Genomic DNA, 22329 nt, shown 5'->3' with positions numbered 1-22329 from the left:
TTCTTCACGACAAAACAAACTTCGAACTTGATCAGTAACTTATCAACATGGTGTAGCAAAGTCAAATGAATATTTGTAAGCAATACAAATAATGCGAAAAACGGAGTATCTGCATTTATTTTGTAAGACTTATGTCTGTAATTCCGCAACGAATAAATGGACTGAAAAAATTTCAAAGTTGATCTGTACGAAATATCTAATGAATGAGCATTGCAAATTATGTGCAGAGAACTTTGGATTTGCATTAATGTTCCAAATCTTATATTAGGGATACAGCTCAGCAAAAATCAATGGACCGTCACAAATTAAAAAGAAACAAATCTGCAACTTGTCATGGTAAAGCAATGTACCAAATATCAAATTAATATCTGCAAGCATGACGACAGAAAAAGTGCATAAATCTGATCTGCTGGACAGAGAGGGTGCAAATCTAAAGTCCCTTTCAGCTCCACTGGTAGAAGGATAATAATACTGAAATCCAGTTATCATACTGTAGTTATTTTCTTTTTCTTTACAAAATATGAGCTATAGCATAAGGTGAGCACAATTAAGTGACTGTATTTTATGATTTAATTGGCACAAAGAATTACATACAAAAACACAAGTTACATGTATCTCATATGTCACTTTTTAAATATTCCACTTGTCACATTTTGAATATTCCACATGTCACTTTTTAAGTATCTTGCATCACTTTCTTGCTAGCAGTACAAAGTTTCTGGGTGATGTCTTTGGATCAAATACAGGCTTCAATAAAGAAGAAATGCCTACAAGAAAAGTAAAAGCATCCATCATTCTCTGATAATGCATTGATCCTGGTAGTAATGTTAAAACATTGATCATAAATTGATGATTGTTATCTTATATGTATATACTGTAAAAGTGATTGGGGGGATTTACACTAATGCGGTCATGTAATAAGCACGTAAATTTCCCCCACGTGTATAGTAATACATATTTGATATATAATATACATTATATTCACCCATAATATTGGACATGGAAAAATGCATACTTAACCACCCACCAGCATAAATAACGACTTTTACAGTTTAGTTTTGCTTTAGATTTTGGGAATGGAAAATGTTGGGATTCGTGGCTCCCATGACAAAAAGCATAACACTTCTCAGACTAGAGTGTGACAAGGTTCATAAAGGTTCAAGATAAAAATTATAATTCCATCTCTTATGTTCATCAACACAATTTTATGCATGTTTTTTGTATGTCTGTCTGTCTGTCTGTGGGTACTTCCCTTGTTTATAGATTACAATTGTCTGTTTGTGTGTCTGTACACAGGTTGTCTATAGATTACAATTGTCTGTCTGTGTGTCAGTACATAACTTATTTATAGATTACAATTGTCTGTCTGTGTGTCTGTACATAACTTGTTTATAGATTACAATTGTCTGTCTGTGTGTCTGTACATAACTTTTCTAGAGATTACAATTGTCTGCCTGTGTGTCTGTATAGATTACAATTGTATGTCTGTGTGTCTGTACATAACTCTTCTAGAGATTACAATTGTCTGTCTGTGTGTCTGTACATAACTTGTCTATAGATTATAATTGTCTGTCTGTGTGTCTGTACATAACTTGTCTATAGATTACAATTGTCTTTCTGTATGTAGTAATTGGGGCTATAAGGACCGTGGATATCGGCCTGGATAGCTCAGTGGTTAGAGCACCTAACTAGTAATGCAAGGGTTCCTGGGTTCGATTCCCAGTACAGCCAAAGACTTCCTCCTCTGTGCTATACTACAGTAGATTACAGTTGTCTGTCCGTGTGTCTGTACATAACTTGTTTGTAGATTACAATTGTCTGTCTGTACATACCTTGTTTGTAGATTACAATTGTCTGTCTGTGTGTCTGTACATAACTTGTTTGTAGATTACAATTGTCTGTCTGTCTGTCTGTACATAACTTGTTTGTAGATTACAATTGTCTGTCTGTGTGTCTGTACATAGGTTGTCTATAGATTACAGTTGTCTGTCCGTGTGTCTGTACATAACTTGTTTGTAGATTACAATTGTCTGTCTGTCTGTCTGTACATAACTTGTTTGTAGATTACAATTGTCTGTCTGTGTGTCTGTACATAGGTTGTCTATAGATTACAGTTGTCTCTCCGTGTGTCTGTACATAACTTGTTTGTAGATTACAATTGTCTGTCTGTCTGTACATACCTTGTTTGTAGATTACAATTGTCTGTCTGTCTGTCTGTACATAACTTGTTTGTAGATTACAATTGTCTGTCTGTGTGTCTGTACATAACTTGTTTGTAGATTACAATTGTCTGTCTGTGTGTCTGTACATAACTTGTTTGTAGATTACAATTGTGTGTCTGTCTGTCTGTACGTACCTTGTTTGTAGATTACAACTGTCTGTCTGTGTGTCTGTACATAACTTGTTTGTAGATTACAATTGTCTGTCTGTGTGTCTGTACATAACTTGTTTGTAGATTACAATTGTGTGTCTGTCTGTCTGTACGTACCTTGTTTGTAGATTACAATTGTCTGTCTGTGTGTCTGTACATAGGTTGTCTATAGATTACAGTTGTCTGTCCGTGTGTCTGTACATAACTTGTTTGTAGATTACAATTGTCTGTCTGTCTGTACATACCTTGTTTGTAGATTACAATTGTCTGTCTGTCTGTCTGTATATAACTTGTTTGTAGATTACAATTGTCTGTCTGTGTGTCTGTACATAACTTGTTTGTAGATTACAATTGTCTGTCTGTGTGTCTGTACATAACTTGTTTGTAGATTACAATCGTCTGTCTCTCTATCTGTACATACCTCGTTCATACAGATAGAGCTGTCTATCCAGTAACAGGAGCGTTTCCACCACTGGACTCAGACTGAGTCGGATCGTGTAGAAGGCTACCACCTCTCTCCAATGAACCAGTAAAGCTGTTCCTTTTTCCAGCATTTCCTCTGGTACATCACTGTCCAGTCCAAGTCGATGTAATCCAAGTTTCACATATCTGAAATACAAGACATGTATAATCCCACCAACAATAATCTTATTTTATAATTTTAGACAGGAAAAAAACTACGATTTTCCTTCAGAAACCAAAAAAATGAAATGTTTGCACTTAGTGTCTATTGAATAAGAAGTGTCCACAAGTTATTTTATGTCCCCCACCCCTTTTTGATCTACTATAACTTTCAGGAAAATATTTAAATTAATTGATTCTATATTGTTTAATGTCCCTCTCAAGAATATTTCACTCATATGAAATCAGCACTATTGCCAGCGAAGAGCTGCAAAATTTAGGTCTATGCTCGCCTCTTACGACAAACAAGGGGTACTGAGAACCTGTTCTAACCCAGATCCTCATGGGAGGAAAATAATATGATACTTCTGCCTTGACAATATGCACGTCATAATTGGATCCTCCTGTCTCGACAATATGCACATCTACAAATGGCAATGAAGCATAGTACAAAGTTTCAATATTATCTAATAAGCCATACAGGAGGAGAAGAGTTCACGAGATTTTGTGTCAGAGAGACTGACAGACAGAAAGTACAAAAACAATATGTCTTCCCCTGGAAGAGGGGTGACTTAATAACAGAAATTTCTGCTTATTCTATAAGATTAACGTGTGGAGCAACTTAGCGGTTTACACAGTGCAGATTGCTCCCCTTTTCCTAATATCCTACAACACCAGTAGAAATTACTTCTATTCTTTTGAAGTAAAACATAATAAATGAAACTTAGGGTCCTTTCTCACAAATATTTATCATTATGAATCAGTTAACCTGTTTGTAGATATATACATGTATGTAGATATATATTACTAATTTGTGAATATTATACCTCATAATCTGGTGATTTACAAAGTGATTGCAAATTAATTACACTCTGCAGATGTTTCCTAATAAATACATCCTTTCAAGACTAAACCTAAAACAATCACATTTCATTCTCTTATCAACAAGCTCATTCTTACTGGGGGAAGGTCAGGCTTTCAGCTTTTCTGATGGTCAGTTTCTGAGCTCCGGTGACAAAGTTTGGCTGTAGTTGAAGAATGATCCATTGCAGAGCTGCCCTGTAGCAGTGTAACTTCAGAGAGGGAGGGCTGTCTGTAAACAGAAACAAAAGGCTGACAATCAGAGAGCACTGTCTGTTGACAGAAACGAAAGACTGACAATCAGAGAGGACTGTCTGTAGATAGAAATAAAAGCCTGACAATCAGAGGGGGATATCTATAGACAGAAACAAAAGGCTGACAATCAAAGAGGGCTGTCTTTAGACAGAAACAAAGGCTGACAATCAGAGAGGGATATCTATAGACAGAAACAAAAGGCTGACAATCAAAGAGGGCTGTCTGTAGACAGAAACAAAAGGCTGACAATCAGAGAGGGATATCTATAGACAGAAACAAAAGGCTGACAATCAAAGAGGGCTGTCTGTAGACAGAAACAAAAGGCTGATAATCAGAGATGGCTGTCTGTAGACAGAAACAAAAGCCTGACAATCAGAGAGGGCTGTCTGAAGACAGAAACAAAAGACTGACAATCAGTGTTGAACTTCACAGTGGCTTACTTTGCCATTACTAGAGAGGTGTGGTATCTCGTGATAAAAGCTACAACATGGAGACAAAAATGAGAAGATAGTTATACATATATTATAGATTTACAACTAACAGCAGTGTAAATTTGTGGCACTTCACCTCAAGCTGTTGACATATACACACAAGTGAAATATTCTCAAATCAAACCACCATACAACCAAACAGAACAGGAACTGCAGTTTGCCAGGATCTGATGATATTTCACACAATTGTTGTTATTTTTTGCCTGTAGATGTTAAAACATTTTTTTTTTACCTTTTAATCTCTGTAGGTAGGAATCTGCAAAGTGGCAGGCCATCTCTCTCGCTTCGTAACTGAGAGCCGAGTGTGGAAGGTTACTGACAAAATCACTCATTGGGTAACCAGCGGGGGTAACTTCAATGTTCCTGGAATGAATCATCAAATCAATAAATCAATTAATAAACAAAAGCTTTCATGTGGTCTTGTCCAATTTATGCTGATTTCTGAAAAATTAATCTGGACCAGACCTCTTTCAAACAAATGACCTGGAGTCGTTTTGGAAAAAAAATCCTCTACATGAATCATTTCCTAACTTAGTTTCTGAATTTTAATGAAACAGATCTTCATTGTGAAAAAGTTAACATAATGGTGATTAATCTCATAAATACTATTAAAAATGCACAATTCAGATTATAAAACATCAGAGACAAGGCTAGAAATAAATTATTTTTATTGGGCCATAAATTTAATTTTTCACCAGCCAGTCGGTAATTGTTTTTTTTTATATAATTTATTCTTTTTTCATATTCACATAATCATCAGTAATAGTAATGAAGATACATATTAATCATTTTATACATTCTCACACTCTTTCACACTACTAGTTCAGCATTATTGGTAGAATACTTCTTATTCTAGGTTACAGATCAAAAATAATTTTCCAGTTTTCCCAAAGTCTGTTGAATTTCAAAACTTCACATGATTTAATTGCTACAAATTTTTCAACTTTGTATTTGAAAGAAAGATAATGTATCAGCCCAGTAATATGAGGAATATTGTTTGGTATACAGAATTATGAAATTAACAACTTTATTACACAAACTGAAAGGTGTTTCACCAAAAATAACATTACTAACATTAAAACCAATTCTTTTTGATGTTTTTCTGAAAATATGCATGCTAAGATTATTCCAAAGTGCTAAAGTATAAGAACAAGACATAAACATATGTTGCATTGTTTCTTCATTATCTTTACAAAATGAACAACAGTCATCTGAAATTATACTGATTTTCTTGAGGTAATATTTCGTAGGAAGAAGCTTGTAAAGAATTCGGTACTGCAACCACTGAACTTGGGTATCAATACTTGTTTTAAAACAAACTTTAAACAGCTCTTTGACAGAAACATTGCCTTCTAAATGTACAGATAATTCAGTGTTCCATTTTTGAATTGATTTGGGTATGAGATCATTACTATTTATCATATTATATAACACTCTGGAACATTTATCATTCAACAGTATAAATTCAAAGTAAAAAGGAATAAATGGTGTACAATTTTTTTTAACATCTGATCTCTTAACAGACAAAGTCTTTAAAAACTTAGATATAGTACTGGTAATACTGTTGTATTGCATTGTACATACATTTGCTAGTCTAAATTTTTGTGAAAAATCTTGTAGTAATAAAAAATTTTCATCTTCATCTAAAAAGCCTCCAATTATTTTCACACCATGTTGATACCATGTTTTAACATAAATGTCTTTATTACCAACACACATATTTGTGTTATGCCATACTGGAATAGAACTGACTTTTTGCATGGAATACTTTTCATCCATTACTCGAATCATTGCTAACCATGATTGAAAAACATCACGCCAAAAATCATTGCTGTGGTTTATAATAGTATAAATATATTCATCTCCAAAATCTATCATTTTTTTTACCACCTCATTGCCATGTACTGCCAAAAAAATATCCACCCATGGTTTGTGACTGTTTGTTAATCTTTTAATCCAAGAACATTTTAAAGACATTATAAAATTTTTCACCTCAACCATTTTCATGCCACCTTTTAAGTAATCTTGGGTGACAATTTGTCTCTTGACCTTGTCAATCTTTGAATTCCATATAAATTCAAAAAAACAGTTATTCAGAAAAGACAAGATATCTTTATCAGGATTTGGTAGTGTAATAAACAGATGGTTTAGCTTAGGTAAAAGCAGTGTTTTGGTGACTGTGACTCGACCAATGGGGGTGAGTATTCTTCTATTCCACTGGTGTATCAACGCTTTAATTTTTGGTATCTGAATATTATAATTTAAATCGACTATTTTTTTCATATCCACAGAAAATTCTATTCCTAGTAAGTTGAAAGTAGTGCATCCCCACTCTAGTTTCCATCATTTCCTAACTTAGTTTCTGAATTTTAATGAAACAGATTTTCATTGTGAAAAAGTTAACATAATGGTGATTAATCTCATAAATACTATTAAAAATGCACAATTCAGATTATAAAACATCAGAGACAAGGCTAGAAATAAATTATTTTTATTGGGCCATAAATTGAATTTTTCACCAGCCAGTCGGTAATTGTTACTGTCCCTTTGAACCGGTGGATACAAAAACGGCTGGTCAAAATTCCATATTCAATAATAAATGACAAATTTTCATGATCAGGACTAATATCTTGATTATTCAAACTTGCATCAACAGGAGGTTTACAAATGTTATAATTTTACTATTCCTATCCATGTATGATCACTTTAACTTTGAATAAATTGGTGTCATCCTCACTTTATTGTCATCTGTGAAAGCTTCGCATATTGGACAGGTCCTTCTTATAGACTTGCAGCTGAAGAAGCCGGTTTTTTCCATGCCGTGATACATTAGATATACTAACTCAGATCTCCTCCTGTGGCTCATACTTTTGTGTGAAGTTTAGAGGAATCATCCGAGGTTTGCTGATTGTATACTTCATTTGACACATGGAACTTTATAATTTGAAGTGCTAATTCATTGCCAATGACTTGAGTATTTACTGATAATACATCACTTCTTAAGTCATGTACAAGCTTTGTTTGATTTCTAGTACAGTCAAGCAATTTTTGATATATCAGTGTAGATATATATAGTAACTCATAATTTCAGCAATTTTCGAGGAACTGTGTGGCATATAAAATTATCAAACAAACAACACAGCAATTTCAAAAGTTTTGGCACAAACAAAATCTTGACAGACTCCATGGATTCAGTGGTACACAATAGCTTCATATTTTTGGAATTACACAATAAAAATTGGTATAATTTTTTATATTTTCTTACCCTGCAGTAGACAACTTCATGTAACAGCAGCTTACAGATGCTACACCCTGTACATCCGGACAGGAAGTGAACACCCTTAGCATTGTGGGAGTCAGGTCACCACAGGCATGCAGGCCGGTCAGAAGGAACCGCCGATCAGTATCCCTTCCTGACGAGCTCCGACGACTTCTGCATGAGATGTGATCTGATGTTTGAGAACAATCAGAGGTGGAGGATGGTCTACATTTATCACAACTTGTGTCACTATGTGGCTGTTCTTGGAGTTGTCTGGGCTCTTTGTAAGAGTCTGTAGAACATCTTCCTGTACTCACACCTGCAACGTCCAATAAGTTTGAATCACTACCACGCTTGCTTTCAGATACAAGTCTGGATTGTTTTGGTTCTATTCCTGGAGATCTGAGATTCTCTGTATTGTGTTGCCATCCACAGTGTCCACTGCAGACATTAGTCCTCCTGAATGACCTCTGTACAACGTCCAGGAATTCCCCCTCAGTAGTGTTAGCTGTGATGTAACAAGTCACATGATTAGGGAGGTCAGCCTCACTTTCAGTCTCATCATGACCTCTTTTCTGTTTTGCCTGTATCAAGCAAAGGATTACATCATTCAAACACTGAGAGCTATGTTGTGTGTAAGGTTTAGAAGAAATTATATACAGTAAAATATCTGTATCTCGAATATGGTTTATCTCGAATACCCCGCTTGAGTCGAAGTCGACCGCCGGTCTCAGCCGTTTTCATTATATATAAATGATTTAAAAAACTTCTGATATTTCGAACACGGTAATCTCGAATACCCCACCTATGTCGAAGTATTTTCAAGGTCCCATTCCCTAAATTCACATGGTTTATCTCGAAGTGCAGTCAATTTTCTGCTCTGCTTACCATACCTTGCGTCGTAAGTCAGAAATTCACACCTGCGGCTACACCAATTATAATTAGTGACTGCTAATCCACGCTCGCCTTTTCCGAGTAGACACAGGTCACAATAAATGGTTCAACAGCTTGGGCGATTAGTGAAGCCTTCCAACATTACTACAAGTCCACTGCCAATTATGAACTAACACGCCCGATTCCAGGGATGGTGTTTGGAATGACACACGCTATATCATTAACATGTGGGTTAGAAAAACGCATAAAATTGTCGAAGTGTGCTTGAAGGTAATGCTCATAATAACGATAATGCATTTAATAATACACGCTTCATCATTAAAACTAGGACAGAGAAAATACGAAGTTTTATCTAATTAACATTTAATTTTTTTTTTTTTAAATCTTGTCTTTTTTGTTTCTTACGTGATACTAGGTTCTTTCACTAAAACGCAATAGCTACATCCCAGTCGAGCCTAGACATTAGTAAACTTAAAGTAAGCATACAAGCATGTTCATCTTAACACATTGTGAATTCAATGGGATACTGATATATATTTAAAAAAAAAACGAAATGTTTGTCTTTGAAATTCCGTCATATCATTTTATCAACTTGCATTAAACTATAAGGAACAACAACGGGGTTGTTATTTATAATACAAATATCATACTATGCATCAAATATCCCCCTTCAAAAAGTATATTCAAGATGGATTTTGGATATCTCGAACACCTGCATATCTCAAAAGTTTTTTCGAGGTCCCTTGGACTTCGAGATAGAGATATTTTACTGTACCTTGTAAGAAAATTTATAAAATGTCCCTGTAGTAATAAATTTATTCATAAGTTTGAATTCTTGCTGTCTAATCAAAATTACACAATTTAATTTTCTCCCTTTCACTAACAACCCTGAGAAAATAATTAAGGTAAGTAAAACCAGGAAATCTGATCAACGGATCTAAATCCCACTCACTATTTCATGGTCTCTTTCTGAGAATTCATTGTTAATGTACATTTACACATTAGGGTACCCCATCATCCCCTACATTTACTCTTGTTAGGGGTACCACATCATCCCCTAGATTTACCTATGTTAGTGTATCCCCCCTATATTTACACATGTTAGTGTATCCCATCATCCCCTACATTTACACATGTTGAGGTACCCCATCATCCCTACATTTACACATGTTAGTGTATCCCCCCTACATTTACACATGTTAGTGTACAACATCATCCCTATATTTACACATGTTAGTGTATCCCCCCTGCATTTACACATGTTACTGTACAACATCATCCCTACATTTACACATGTTAGTGTACAACATCATCCCTATATTTACACATGTTAGTGTATCCCCCCCTTCATTTACACATGTTAGTGTATCCCCCCTACATTTACACATGTTAGTGTACAATATATCATCCCTATATTTACACATGTTAGTGTATCCCATCATCCCCTACATTTACACATGTTGAGGTACCCCATCATCCCTTCATTTACACATGTTAGTGTATCCCCCCTACATTTACACATGTTAGTGTACAACATCATCCCTATATTTACCTTAAGGATCTGCTTTTGGGCATCTCTGCAAAGAAAATCAACAAAACATTATTTTACATAGGCAGCATCTGACCTGCATAATATATTTTATATATACTGAATTAGCACACGTACATGAGCCCACATCTGACCTACGTTTTAGATATATTGAATGGGCACACTTACATGAGCCCACATTTGACCTACATTTTACATATATTGAATGGGAACACTTACATAATCCCACATCTGACCTACATTTTAGATATAGTGAATGGGCACACTTACATGAGCCCACATTTGACCTACAATTTACATATATTGAATGGGCACACTTACATAATCCCGCATCTGACCTACATTTTAGATATAGTGAATGGGCACACTTACATGAGCCCACATTTGACCTACAATTTACATATATTGAATGGGCACACTTACATAATCCCGTATCTGACCTAGATTTTAGATATAGTGAATGGGCACACTTACATAAGCCCATATCTGACCTACATTTCAGATATATTGAATGGGCACACTTGCAATGCAGCATTAGTTACTTGTATTCTTAAATTCCTTTGACCTTTGAAAATGAATTTTTACAATAAACCTCACCTCTTTAACTCACCTGTCATACTTCTGAGCTTTGGGAGCATGACATCCTTCTGCCTCCACCGTTGTGACCTTGAATCCATGCTGAAATGTCAGTAACCTTGACAAATGACCTTGACCTGCTCCTACATCCACGATCTGCTGACAGTCACATACATCACCAAGTACCCTCAATGTCTGTATAAAAATATGTGACATATTTATAGCAAAATGTCTTTTTTAAAATATGTGAAATGTTTATGGCAAATGTCTACAGTGGAGCCTCGGTAATCCGGACGCCATTAATCCGGACGCTTCACCTTCCGGACGATTTTTCTAGGGAACAGAATTTTTATACATTATTTTGCATCATTAATCCGGAAATTCGCGTTCCGGATCCGGACGGTCACTTTTTACTACAAAACGTTATAATGCAATGAAAATTGTACCGTTAATCCGGACAGTAATTTTGTTTAGGGAAGGTCTGTGTCGGACAATTTTAGCAAGGCGTAAATTATACAGAAAACAAACCAAACTGTCTAATTGAAGCGATTACCTGTACCCTGTCCACACCTCCCTCCAATTAGGTGGTATGTGATGATAAGTCCGTTAGATAGCACGTGCCGATCGAGACACTGTATTGCCAATTTTCGTACATAAGATCTTTATTGCATGTAGTGTTGAATTTTGTAAATAAATCTGTAGATATTATTTTATAGTCTTGATTAATACCCTAATAGTATTAATAAATTAAACATCATGCCGTAATGATATTTTTTTAACTGCTACACATATCAGTTGTATTGATTCGTATATTGATATCGGCTTATTCAAATCTAAAGAGTGTAGATTATACTTCTAGATTCTGGATTTTATACTGTTGATTGGCGTGAAATATACATGTATGTTCATGCACATGTATATGTAGTAAGTTTTAAAAATGTTTAGAATGTCACGCATGTAGAATGTACCTGTGTACGAATGATTCTTGTTACGATGTTATATAGCTTTATTGCCTTCGGATTTTTAAACTCTGGGTAGAAGTGAGAAAATTACCATTTTAAGGAAAATGACAATTAAATTCTGTATGTACCTGTAATGTTAGATTCACCCGAGTTTTGTTCCGTTATTATCGCATCATGAAAATAATAGGTGTGCGGGACTAGATCAAAGCAGTAGTAGGTCTTGATATTACGAGCTTAACTGATTTTGTTCTCTCGATATTGTCTTGGATAATTATAGAATAAGAAATATAAAGTCTGGCAGATTGAATTTTGGTTAAAGAATGTTGTCAACTGACATGATGATCACGAAATTCTTATATCAACTTTGGATGATGACGATTGTTTTAACAGACCTCTGAACCCGTAAATCGTGACAGATGGAAATTACCGGCCTCTTTAAGAAGTAAAAGTGTGATGAAATGTTTGAAGTGTAAATGATTATGTTAGTTACTAATGATTTATTTACTTATAGTTACATAAAGTGCTTCATTATTTGTTTTAGTACATACGGTGCACAGTTTTGTATATTTATTTGTAGGGATCATATATGTACAATGTAAGCACAGGCAAATACACTGAACACGTACATTAAATTTTAGTGCTTTGAAATACATGTAAATGTTAACATCATAATGATTTATTTACTAATGCAAATGGTCAAATCCAATGATAGAATGTGTTTAATTCACTATGCATCAATAAAGTAGGCACATATCGGTTACTTATGCAAAGCTAGAAAATATGCGATTCAATTATCCGGACGCTTCATTTATCCGGATGATTTTGCTGGGAACCAAAGTGTCCGGATTAACGAGGCTCCACTGTATATAAAAAGATGTGAAAAATTTATAGCAAAATGTCCGTATAAAAAGACGTGAAATATTTATTTTAAGATGTCTGCATAAAAAACCGTGAAATATTCATGGCTATAAGTCTGTATGAAAAAGCCATGAAATATTTATGGCAAGCGGTGTGGGAAGGGAGGTTTGCATGTTAGCAATGGTTTTGATGTGGAACATACAAGTTTATAACAAGAGGCCCATGGGCCACATCGCTCACCTGAGTCACCTTGGTCCATATCAGAAGATTTTCCATATCTATTTGCATGTAAAACCGTAGTCCCTATTATGGCCCTAAACCTACCCCTGGAGGCCATGGTTTTTGCAAACTTGAGTATACACTATGTCAGAAAGCTTTCATGTAAATGTGAACTTCTTTGGCCCAATGGTTCTTGAGAAGAAGATTTTTAAAGATTTTCCCTATATATTTGTATGTAAAACTTTGATCCCCTATTGTAGCCCCATCCTACCCCAGGGGGGCATGATTTTAACAAACCTGAATCTGCACTATATCAGAAAGCTTTCATATAAATTTCAGCTTTTCTGGCTTAGTGGTTCTGGGAAGATTTTTAAAGATTTTTCCTATATATTTGTATGTAAAATTTGACTCCCTATTGTGGCCCCATCCGACCCCCGGGGGCCATGATCTTAACAATTTATAATCTGCACTATATCAGGAAGCTTTCATATAAATCTCAGCTTTTCTGGCTCAGTGGTTCTTGAGAAAAAGATTTTAAAAGATTTTTCCTATAAATTTGTATGAAAAACTTTGATGCCCCCCTTGAGGCCCAATCCAATCCCCGGGATCCATGATTTTAACAAACTTGAATCTGCACTATATCAAAAAAAAAAAAAAAAAAAAAATTACAAAAAACTTTGACCCTCTATTGCAGCCCCATCCGATCCCCGGGGGCCATGATTTTAACAATTTAGAATCTGTACTATATCAGGAAGCTTTCATATAAATCTCACCTTTTCTGACTCAGTGGTTCTTGGGAAGAAGATTTTTTAAATATTTTTCCTATATATTTGTATGTAAAACTTTGATCCCCTATTGTGGCCCCATCCGACCCCTGGGGGCCATGATTTTAACAATCTATGATCTGCACTATATCAGGAAGCTTTCATATAAATCTCAGCTTTTCTGGCTTAGTGGTTCTTGGGAAGAAGATTTTTAAAGATTTTTCCTATATATTTGTAAAACTTTGACTCCCTATTGTGGCCCCATCCGACCCCCGGGGGCCATGATTTTAACAACTTAGAATTTGCACTATATCAGGAAGCTTTCATATAAATCTCAGCTTTTCTAGCTCAGTGCTTCTTGAGAAGAAGATTTTTAAAGATTTTCCCAATATATTTGTATGTAAAACTCTGATCCCCCCTTGTGGCCCCATCCGACCCCCGGGGGCCATGATTTTAACAATTTAGAATCTGCATTATATAAGGAAGCTTTCATATAAATCTCAGCTTTTCTGGCTCAGTGCTTCTTGAGAAGAAGATTTTTAAAGATTTTCCCTATATATTTGTATGTAAAACTTTGATCCCCTATTGTGGCCCCATCCGACTCCCGGGGGCCATGATTTTAACAATTTAGAATCTGCATTATATAAGGAAGCTTTCATATAAATCTCAGCTTTTCTGGCTCAGTGCTTCTTGAGAAGAAGATTTTTAAAGATTTTCCCTATATATTTGTATGTAAAACTTTGATCCCCTATTGTGGCCCCATCCGACTCCCGGGGGCCATGATTTTAACAATTTAGAATCTGCATTATATAAGGAAGCTTTCATATAAATCTCAGCTTTTCTAGCTCAGTGGTTCTTGAGAAGAAGATTTTTAAAGATTTTCCCTATATATTTGTATGTAAAACTTTGATCCCCTATTGTGGCCCCATCCGACCCCTGGGGGCCATGATTTTAACAATCTATGATCTGCACTATATCAGGAAGCTTTCATATAAATCTCAGCTTTTCTGGCTTAGTGGTTCTTGGGAAGAAGATTTTTAAAGATTTTTCCTATATATTTGTAAAACTTTGACTCCCTATTGTGGCCCCATCCGACCCCCGGGGGCCATGATTTTAACAACTTAGAATTTGCACTATATCAGGAAGCTTTCATATAAATCTCAGCTTTTCTAGCTCAGTGCTTCTTGAGAAGAAGATTTTTAAAGATTTTCCCAATATATTTGTATGTAAAACTCTGATCCCCCCTTGTGGCCCCATCCGACCCCTGGGGGCCATGATTTTAACAATTTAGAATCTGCATTATATAAGGAAGCTTTCATATAAATCTCAGCTTTTCTGGCTCAGTGCTTCTTGAGAAGAAGATTTTTAAAGATTTTCCCTATATATTTGTATGTAAAACTTTGATCCCCTATTGTGGCCCCATCCGACTCCCGGGGGCCATGATTTTAACAATTTAGAATCTGCATTATATAAGGAAGCTTTCATATAAATCTCAGCTTTTCTGGCTCAGTGCTTCTTGAGAAGAAGATTTTTAAAGATTTTCCCTATATATTTGTATGTAAAACTTTGATCCCCTATTGTGGCCCCATCCGACTCCCGGGGGCCATGATTTTAACAATTTAGAATCTGCATTATATAAGGAAGCTTTCATATAAATCTCAGCTTTTCTAGCTCAGTGGTTCTTGAGAAGAAGATTTTTAAAGATTTTCCCTATATATTTGTATGTAAAACTTTGATCCCCCCTTGTGGCCCCATCCGACCCCCGGGGGCCATGATTTTAACAATTTAGAATCTGCATTATATAAGGAAGCTTTCATATAAATCTCAGCTTTTCTGGCTCAGTGCTTCTTGAGAAGAAGATTTTTAAAGATGTTCCCTATATATTTGTATGTAAAACTTTGATCCCCTATTGTGGCCCCATCCGACCCCCGGGGGCCATGATTTTAACAATTTAGAATCTGCATTATATAAGGAAGCTTTCATATAAATCTCAGCTTTTCTGGCTCAGTGGTTCTTGAGAAGAAGATTTTTAAAGATGTTCCCTATATATTTGTATGTAAAACTTTGATCCCCCCTTGTGGCCCCATCCGACCCCCGGGGGCCATGATTTTAACAATTTAGAATCTGCACTACTTAATAAAGCTTATCTATAAATTTCATCTTTTCTGGCCCTGTGGTTCTTGAGAAGAAGATTTTTTAATGACCCTACCCTATTTTTACCTTTTCTTGATTATCTCCCCTTGGAAGGTGGCCTGGCCCTTTATTTTAACAATTTAGAATTCCCTTTACCTAAGGATGTTTTGTGCCAACTTTGGTTGAAATTGGCCCAGTGGTTGTTGAGAAGAAGTTGAAAATGTGAAAAGTTTACAGACGGACAGACAGACAGACGGACGCCGGAATACGGGTGATCAGAAAAGCTCACTTGAGCTTTCAGCTCAGGTGAGCTAAAAATGTATGACCAGAAATATGTATACCCAATTAGTTAAATTTACCTGATATTTTCAAACATTATTAAATCATATATGCCTTTAGTCTTTTATGTAACTGTAAAAAGTAACAGAGTATCAATAACTCCCCTATATAACATTAAATGTAATGTCATTCCTACCACTCCCACATGTAACTATCAATTGTAACAACATAACTGCTACTCCCTAAGGTAACTATTAATTATAACAACATAACTGTTACTCCCTAAGGTAACTATGAATTGGAACAACATAACTACTACTCCCCTAGGTAACTATAAATTGTAACAACATAATTACTACTCCCCTAGATAACTATCAATTGTAACAACATAACTATACTACTCCCCTAGGTAACTATCAATAATGTAAAAACATAACTACTACTCCCCTAGGTAACTATCAATGTAACAACATAACTACTACTCCCCTAGGTAACTATCAATGTAACAACATAACTACTACTCCCCTAGGTAACTATCAATGTAACAACATAACTACTACTCCCCTAGGTAACTATCAATTGTAACAACATAATTACTACTCCCCTATGCAACTATCAAAGATAGCACTGTACCTTCCCCAGGCGTTCGATCTCATGAAGTTTCTTCGGTTTCACATGCTTCCTGAGGTATTCTGTGTATGCCTTCTCTGACTTTGGTTCATCAAGAGAATTTAAGCTGGTCTTCACATCTGAAAGCAAATATATCCCTGTATAGATATGTCAATACTTTGCCCCAAATTGCATCCCTTGTCCATCATTTTGCAGTGAAAAGATCGTATTTCCTTTCATTGGACATTGTGAGTTTCTGATCTACAGCTTTGACATTTCCTTTTTCCATTTGTTTCTCTAAATTGCAGTCAACTACAATAATGCCCCAGGGGGGCACAGCTCATAAAATTGTAAGAAAATTGAATAATTAGCTATGATAATTCACGGTAGTGACATCTTACATTTGGTAGGGTTAAGAAGGAAAACTTAGCTTTTTACCACTTGACCTTTGGCTGACCCCACAAAGGAGATAATTAAAATTACTGGTTGAAAGGTGTATTGCTGATATCAATGATAGTTATACCAATGTATAATTGATGATTCTCAAAAACAATAAAATCATACAGCGCATAATTACATATAATGCATTTCAATGTTTATGGTGATGCACTTTTCTCTTGTGCGGAAACTGAATATTCAGGTTAAATTGCTCGTCACCACAGCTACAAAAGGACGCCTTCAGTCAACACCTCAAAGTTCCCATAATGCACTTTCCCTCTGAGCAAGTTTAAATTTGTACTGCAATAATTTAAAGTAATCTTGAACAAGAGGCCCATGGGCCACATCGCTCACCTGAGTCACCTTGGTTCATATCAGAAGATTTTCCATATCTATTTGCATGTAAAACCATAGTCCCTATTATGGCCCCAAACCTACCCCTGGAGGCCATGGTTTTTGCAAACTTGAATCTATACTATGTCAGAAAGCTTTCATGTAAATGTGAACTTCTTTGGCCCAATGGTTCTTGAGAAGAAAATTTTTAAAGATTTTCCCTATATATTTGTATGTAAAACTTTGATCCCCTATTGTGGCCCCATCCGACCCCAGGAGGGCATGATTTTAACAAACATGAATCTGCACTATATCAGAAAGCTTTCATATAAATCTCAGCTTTTCTGGCTTAGTGGTTCTGGGAAGAAAATTTTTAAAGATTTTTCCTATATATTTGTATGTAAAACTTTGACCCCCTATTGTGTCCCCATCCGACCCCCGGGGGCCATGATCTTAACAATTTATGATCTGCACTATATCAGGAAGCTTTCATATAAACCTCATCTTTTCTGGCTCAGTGGTTCTTGAGAAGAAGATTTTAAAAGATTTTTTCTATAAATTTGTATGTAAAACTTTGATGCTCCCCTTGAGGCCCCATCCAATCCCCGGGGTCCATGATTTTAACAAACTTGAATCTGCACTATATCAAAAAAAAAAAAAAAAAAAAGAACAAAAAACAACAATTAAAAAAAAAATTTGGCCCCCTATTGTGGCCCCATCCGATCCCCGGGGGTCATGATTTTAACAATTTAGAATCTGCATTATATAAGGAAGCTTTCATATAAATCTCAGCTTTTCTGGCTCAGTGCTTCTTGAGAAGAAGATTTTTAAAGATTTTCCCTATATATTTGTATGTAAAACTTTGATCCCCTATTGTGGCCCCATCCGACTCCCGGGGGCCATGATTTTAACAATTTAGAATCTGCATTATATAAGGAAGCTTTCATATAAATCTCAGCTTTTCTAGCTCAGTGGTTCTTGAGAAGAAGATTTTTAAAGATTTTCCCTATATATTTGTATGTAAAACTTTGATCCCCTATTGTGGCCCCATCCGACCCCCGGGAGCCATGATTTTAACAATTTAGAATCTGCATTATATAAAGAAGCTTTCATATAAATCTCAGCTTTTTTGGCTCAGTGGTTCTTGAGAAGAAGATTTTTAAAGATTTTCCCTATATATTTGTATGTAAAACTTTGATCCCCTATTGTGGCCCCATCCGACCCCTGGGGGCCATGATTTTAACAATTTAGAATCTGCACTACCTAATAAAGCTTATCTATAAATTTCATCTTTTCTGGCCCAGTGGTTCTTGAGAAGAAGATTTTTTAATGACCCTATCCTATTTTTACCTTTTCTTGATTATCTCCCCTTGGAAGGTGGCCTGGCCCTTTATCTTAACAATTTAGAATTCCCTTTACCTAAGGATGTTTTGTGCCAACTTTGGTTGAAATTGGCCCAGTGGTTGTTGAGAAGAAGTTGAAAATGTGAAAAGTTTACAGACGGACGGACAGACGGACGGACGGACGCCGGAATACGGGTGATCAGAAAAGCTCACTTGAGCTTTCAGCTCAGGTGAGCTAAAAATGTATGAAAGAACAAAGACAAACAAAACAAGCTAACGATAATTAATCTATTAAAATTGATACGGACATACAGTCAACTCTCGATAATCCGCCACCTTATGTTCTTATGAAATTATGGCATTATAACGAATTTGGCGATGAATTGAATTACTGCCATCTTGAAGAAATAGAGTTACCGTTCATTTATATGTAAGAGTTATCTTTTGTCCTGACTTGCGTAAACCACATAAACAACGCCTTTTCTAAGTCAGTATTAAGTGCACTGCGGTGCCGTTTCCTGGCAGGCGAGCCTTCAGAGATTGGGTCAGGGTCGGCAAGAATTGCATCCTTTGCTGCTAAGATGTCACCCACTGTCCTTCTTTTTATAGACTTTTCCCATAAAACAGAAAAATGATTGCAATATCCTGATGGGTACCTTTTGGATGATGTCCTTGGTAGTAATGATTTGCTTTTTCTCATCGAAATTTAACAGGACCCCCTATTGTGGCGAAGCCATAGCTAAATTGAAATGTGTTTCTATGATGTATAAACAACTTGACTACAGTTCATCTCAAGTAATTTTCTTGTTTATTCAATACAGCAATTACTGGGATCCTTTTGTCCAGGTGTACGCCGGAGATCGATTATGACCAATTTACTGCTTCACTGACCATGTACACCTGTGGCGGTTTATCGAGATAATTAACACGCTGAAATAGACTTTTGTAATGAAAACACTGTGGCAAATGGCGATAGCGAATTTGGCGTTTTAACGAGAGTTTTAAGTAACAGGAAAAATGTTCCTAGAAAAATGGCGATAATTCGAGAGTTACCTGTATTAATGAGTCCCTTGAATGGCAAATTCAAATCAGAAAAAAGGATGGATAAAAAATGGCTACACAAAGAACATTCCCAAAACAACATCACTAATGAAAACTAATTAGGACATCATTTGATTCACCCCACCTTGTTCACTTCCATGCGGATCTAGTTTTGAGAAGTCGTGCACTTTGACCTCTAGTTGTGACCTTGTCAGGGAGTAGGTCTGTGTGCACTGCCTGAAGGCCAGGAAAGAGAGAGGCCACACTTGGGGCACCTGGCTGAGAAAAGAGACAACAATGTAACATGCACTTTGATGTCACTGACGTGTGTGGTGCTTCAATATAAGCACCACCAACGCAGTGGTGCTAATTAGTAATGATAAGATGGTCGCCGACGATTGTAAATTGTTTTTGGCTCTTCGATTCCGATTATCAATTCTATTTTTCATAAAGATTGTCGCTTGTACACTAATTAATATCTAATCCGAGATTCATCTGACTGTTACTCCCGCTTTTATATTGAGACATGTGCGGGGGAGAATCAGAATGGACTCCATATTGAAAATTGGGAATTCAGTGACACCAGCTAGTGTGTATACTGCACATATCCATACAACTGATTAGAAATAACTCAAAATATAATAAACATTAATAACTACATGTAAATATGGATTATATCGATCATTGACAAAACAGTTCTTCCAATTATGACCGATTATAGATAATGAAATTTTCCCAACTTTTCAACACTAGTGCTAATAGCCACATATCACAGTAATACCTCTATAAAGATTCATTGTCTGGCAGTATTACAGAGTTTTATCTAGCTTAAGCTTTAAGGATATAGGTATGAACTCTCAGGGGAAGGGGAGACAACCATTCTCAGATTACATTTGTCTCTGTATGATATGACTGATCATGGATCGTCATTTATATTGTTGGACCTTGATAATTATAATATAAAATGACAGTAACCGTAATAATGATATATATATCATTAGGCTTAAAAGAACTTGACACACAATATGCCATTTTTGGCCTACCAAGCATGGAAAAATTAAAGACTACTATAGAATAAATAATCCAAAAGAATATTTCTCATTTGTAACATGAACCAATTTAATTTATATTGTGCAACTGTTCCCTCCCAGCGGATGTTTACAACTAAATGCCAAACAAATCAATGATGATGTAGCAAATGAATAAATCAACAAGCAATGCAACATATACTATAAAGATGGCCTGGAGTGATTTGCTATATAAAAGACTCTAATTACTATTAATTTTTGGACGCGTGAAAATTTACTGGGACCATGGTGACCCATATCAAAGTCTTCCAGGACAAGTTAACAAGACCAAAATCTGAATTCTGCATACAACTCCATTCTCATAGAAAACAGTGAAAGGTAGTCTTGTCGGATATTTTACACTAAACTCAATCACAACTAGATGACAAGCCTAGAGTATTTGGATTTATCTGTCGACATCTCACCCACCTGTTGTCTTTTAACAGCCAGGCAAGCTCTGTAGGCTCCGTGTCTTCAAGGCATTTCTTCCAAAGTACAGGAACATTATCCCAATGATTCTGTGTGAAGTAGTCCTACAAACAGGCACCTTCATTATCATCAAGGATTTAACTGTCTCTCTAAATTTCACTTGTGTTTCATTTCCAATTACTCAGACACATGCATATTACTGTCAGATTGTGTATTTGTATTGTAATTATAATTACGTACCGACATATGTGTTTAAATACTACTTGTAAATTGTGTTAGGGGCCAGATCAAAGGTTCAATGTCTGACAAAAAAAAATTCACAAAGATTTCGTCAAGTAATCAATGTCAGATGACAGAAACTTACAGGAGATTTTATCCCTCTCCCCCTAACTATTTGAAGTTAGATTTTTATCCGACATCGATCGTTTGATTTCGCCCCTTAAACTTACATACAGACACATGTGCATGTTACTGGCTGAGTGTCAGATTGTGTATCAGTATTTGTATTGTATTACGTACCGATACATATGCGTCAACAATCCAGGTATACAGTGATAGAAACTCTGATAACTGACTGAGGTACTGCTGAATCGATCGTACAGACTGTCTGTCGCAGAGCATCGTGCCACTGCCACAACTATTATTTACGTATCGAGGAAACTCGAGATGACATGTGATGTGAAGATCGATCCCGATGTTTAAAAAAAAATCCAAAAATAGATATAATTTTATGATTCTGGGGATTTCATGCTATTGTTAAGTACGATGTGTTCACATGTGTGAAAACCAAACAATCAGCACCCGCAAAGTACATATTTCAAAACTGATATCCAACAAATAAAAGTTAGTCAATGGCGGATCTAGAGGGGCGTTAAGAGGGTGTTGCACACCTCAAATTTTGGTTGAATATTCTTAACAATAAGGTAATTTTTGGCCATTTTGGGGTTGAAATCCCCTATCTCTTTCTTGGGCGGAAA

The 22329-nt window shown here is 35.8% G+C and overlaps 1 protein-coding gene across 1 annotated transcript; it reads right to left on the bottom strand.

The window, feature by feature from the left end:
• Positions 1-552: 552 nt before the first annotated feature.
• Positions 553-22202, bottom strand: LOC125662806 (methyltransferase-like protein 25B). Its single transcript, XM_048895167.2, has 11 exons — positions 21872-22202; positions 21353-21456; positions 20002-20135; positions 16726-16841; positions 10912-11072; positions 10305-10329; positions 7865-8442; positions 4832-4962; positions 3953-4085; positions 2793-2980; positions 553-767 (listed from the first exon to the last, which is right to left on the bottom strand). The coding sequence occupies exons 1-11, from the start codon at positions 21971-21973 to the stop codon at positions 691-693; spliced, it is 1749 nt and encodes a 582-aa protein (XP_048751124.2). The 5' UTR covers positions 21974-22202; the 3' UTR covers positions 553-690.
• Between the last annotated feature and the right edge of the window lie 127 nt (positions 22203-22329).

The sequence above is a fragment of the Ostrea edulis genome, chromosome 8 (assembly GCF_947568905.1).
Source record: "Ostrea edulis chromosome 8, xbOstEdul1.1, whole genome shotgun sequence".
In the NCBI taxonomy this organism is placed as follows: Eukaryota; Metazoa; Mollusca; class Bivalvia; order Ostreida; family Ostreidae; genus Ostrea; species Ostrea edulis.
This window is presented reverse-complemented; position numbering and strand designations above follow the sequence as displayed.

Bases quoted from the DNA above. Each gene is read 5' to 3' on its own strand.
- LOC125662806 (XM_048895167.2), bottom strand. From the start codon at position 21,973: ATGCTCTGCGACAGACAGTCTGTACGATCGATTCAGCAGTACCTCAGT. The intron at 2,981-3,952 runs GTAAGAATGAGC...CTTGTATTTCAG, and splicing joins GAAAGCCTGACCTTCCCCCA to ATATGTGAAACTTGGATTAC. The intron at 768-2,792 runs GTATGTACAGAT...CTTTTCTTGTAG, and splicing joins GCTCTATCTGTATGAACGAG to GCATTTCTTCTTTATTGAAG.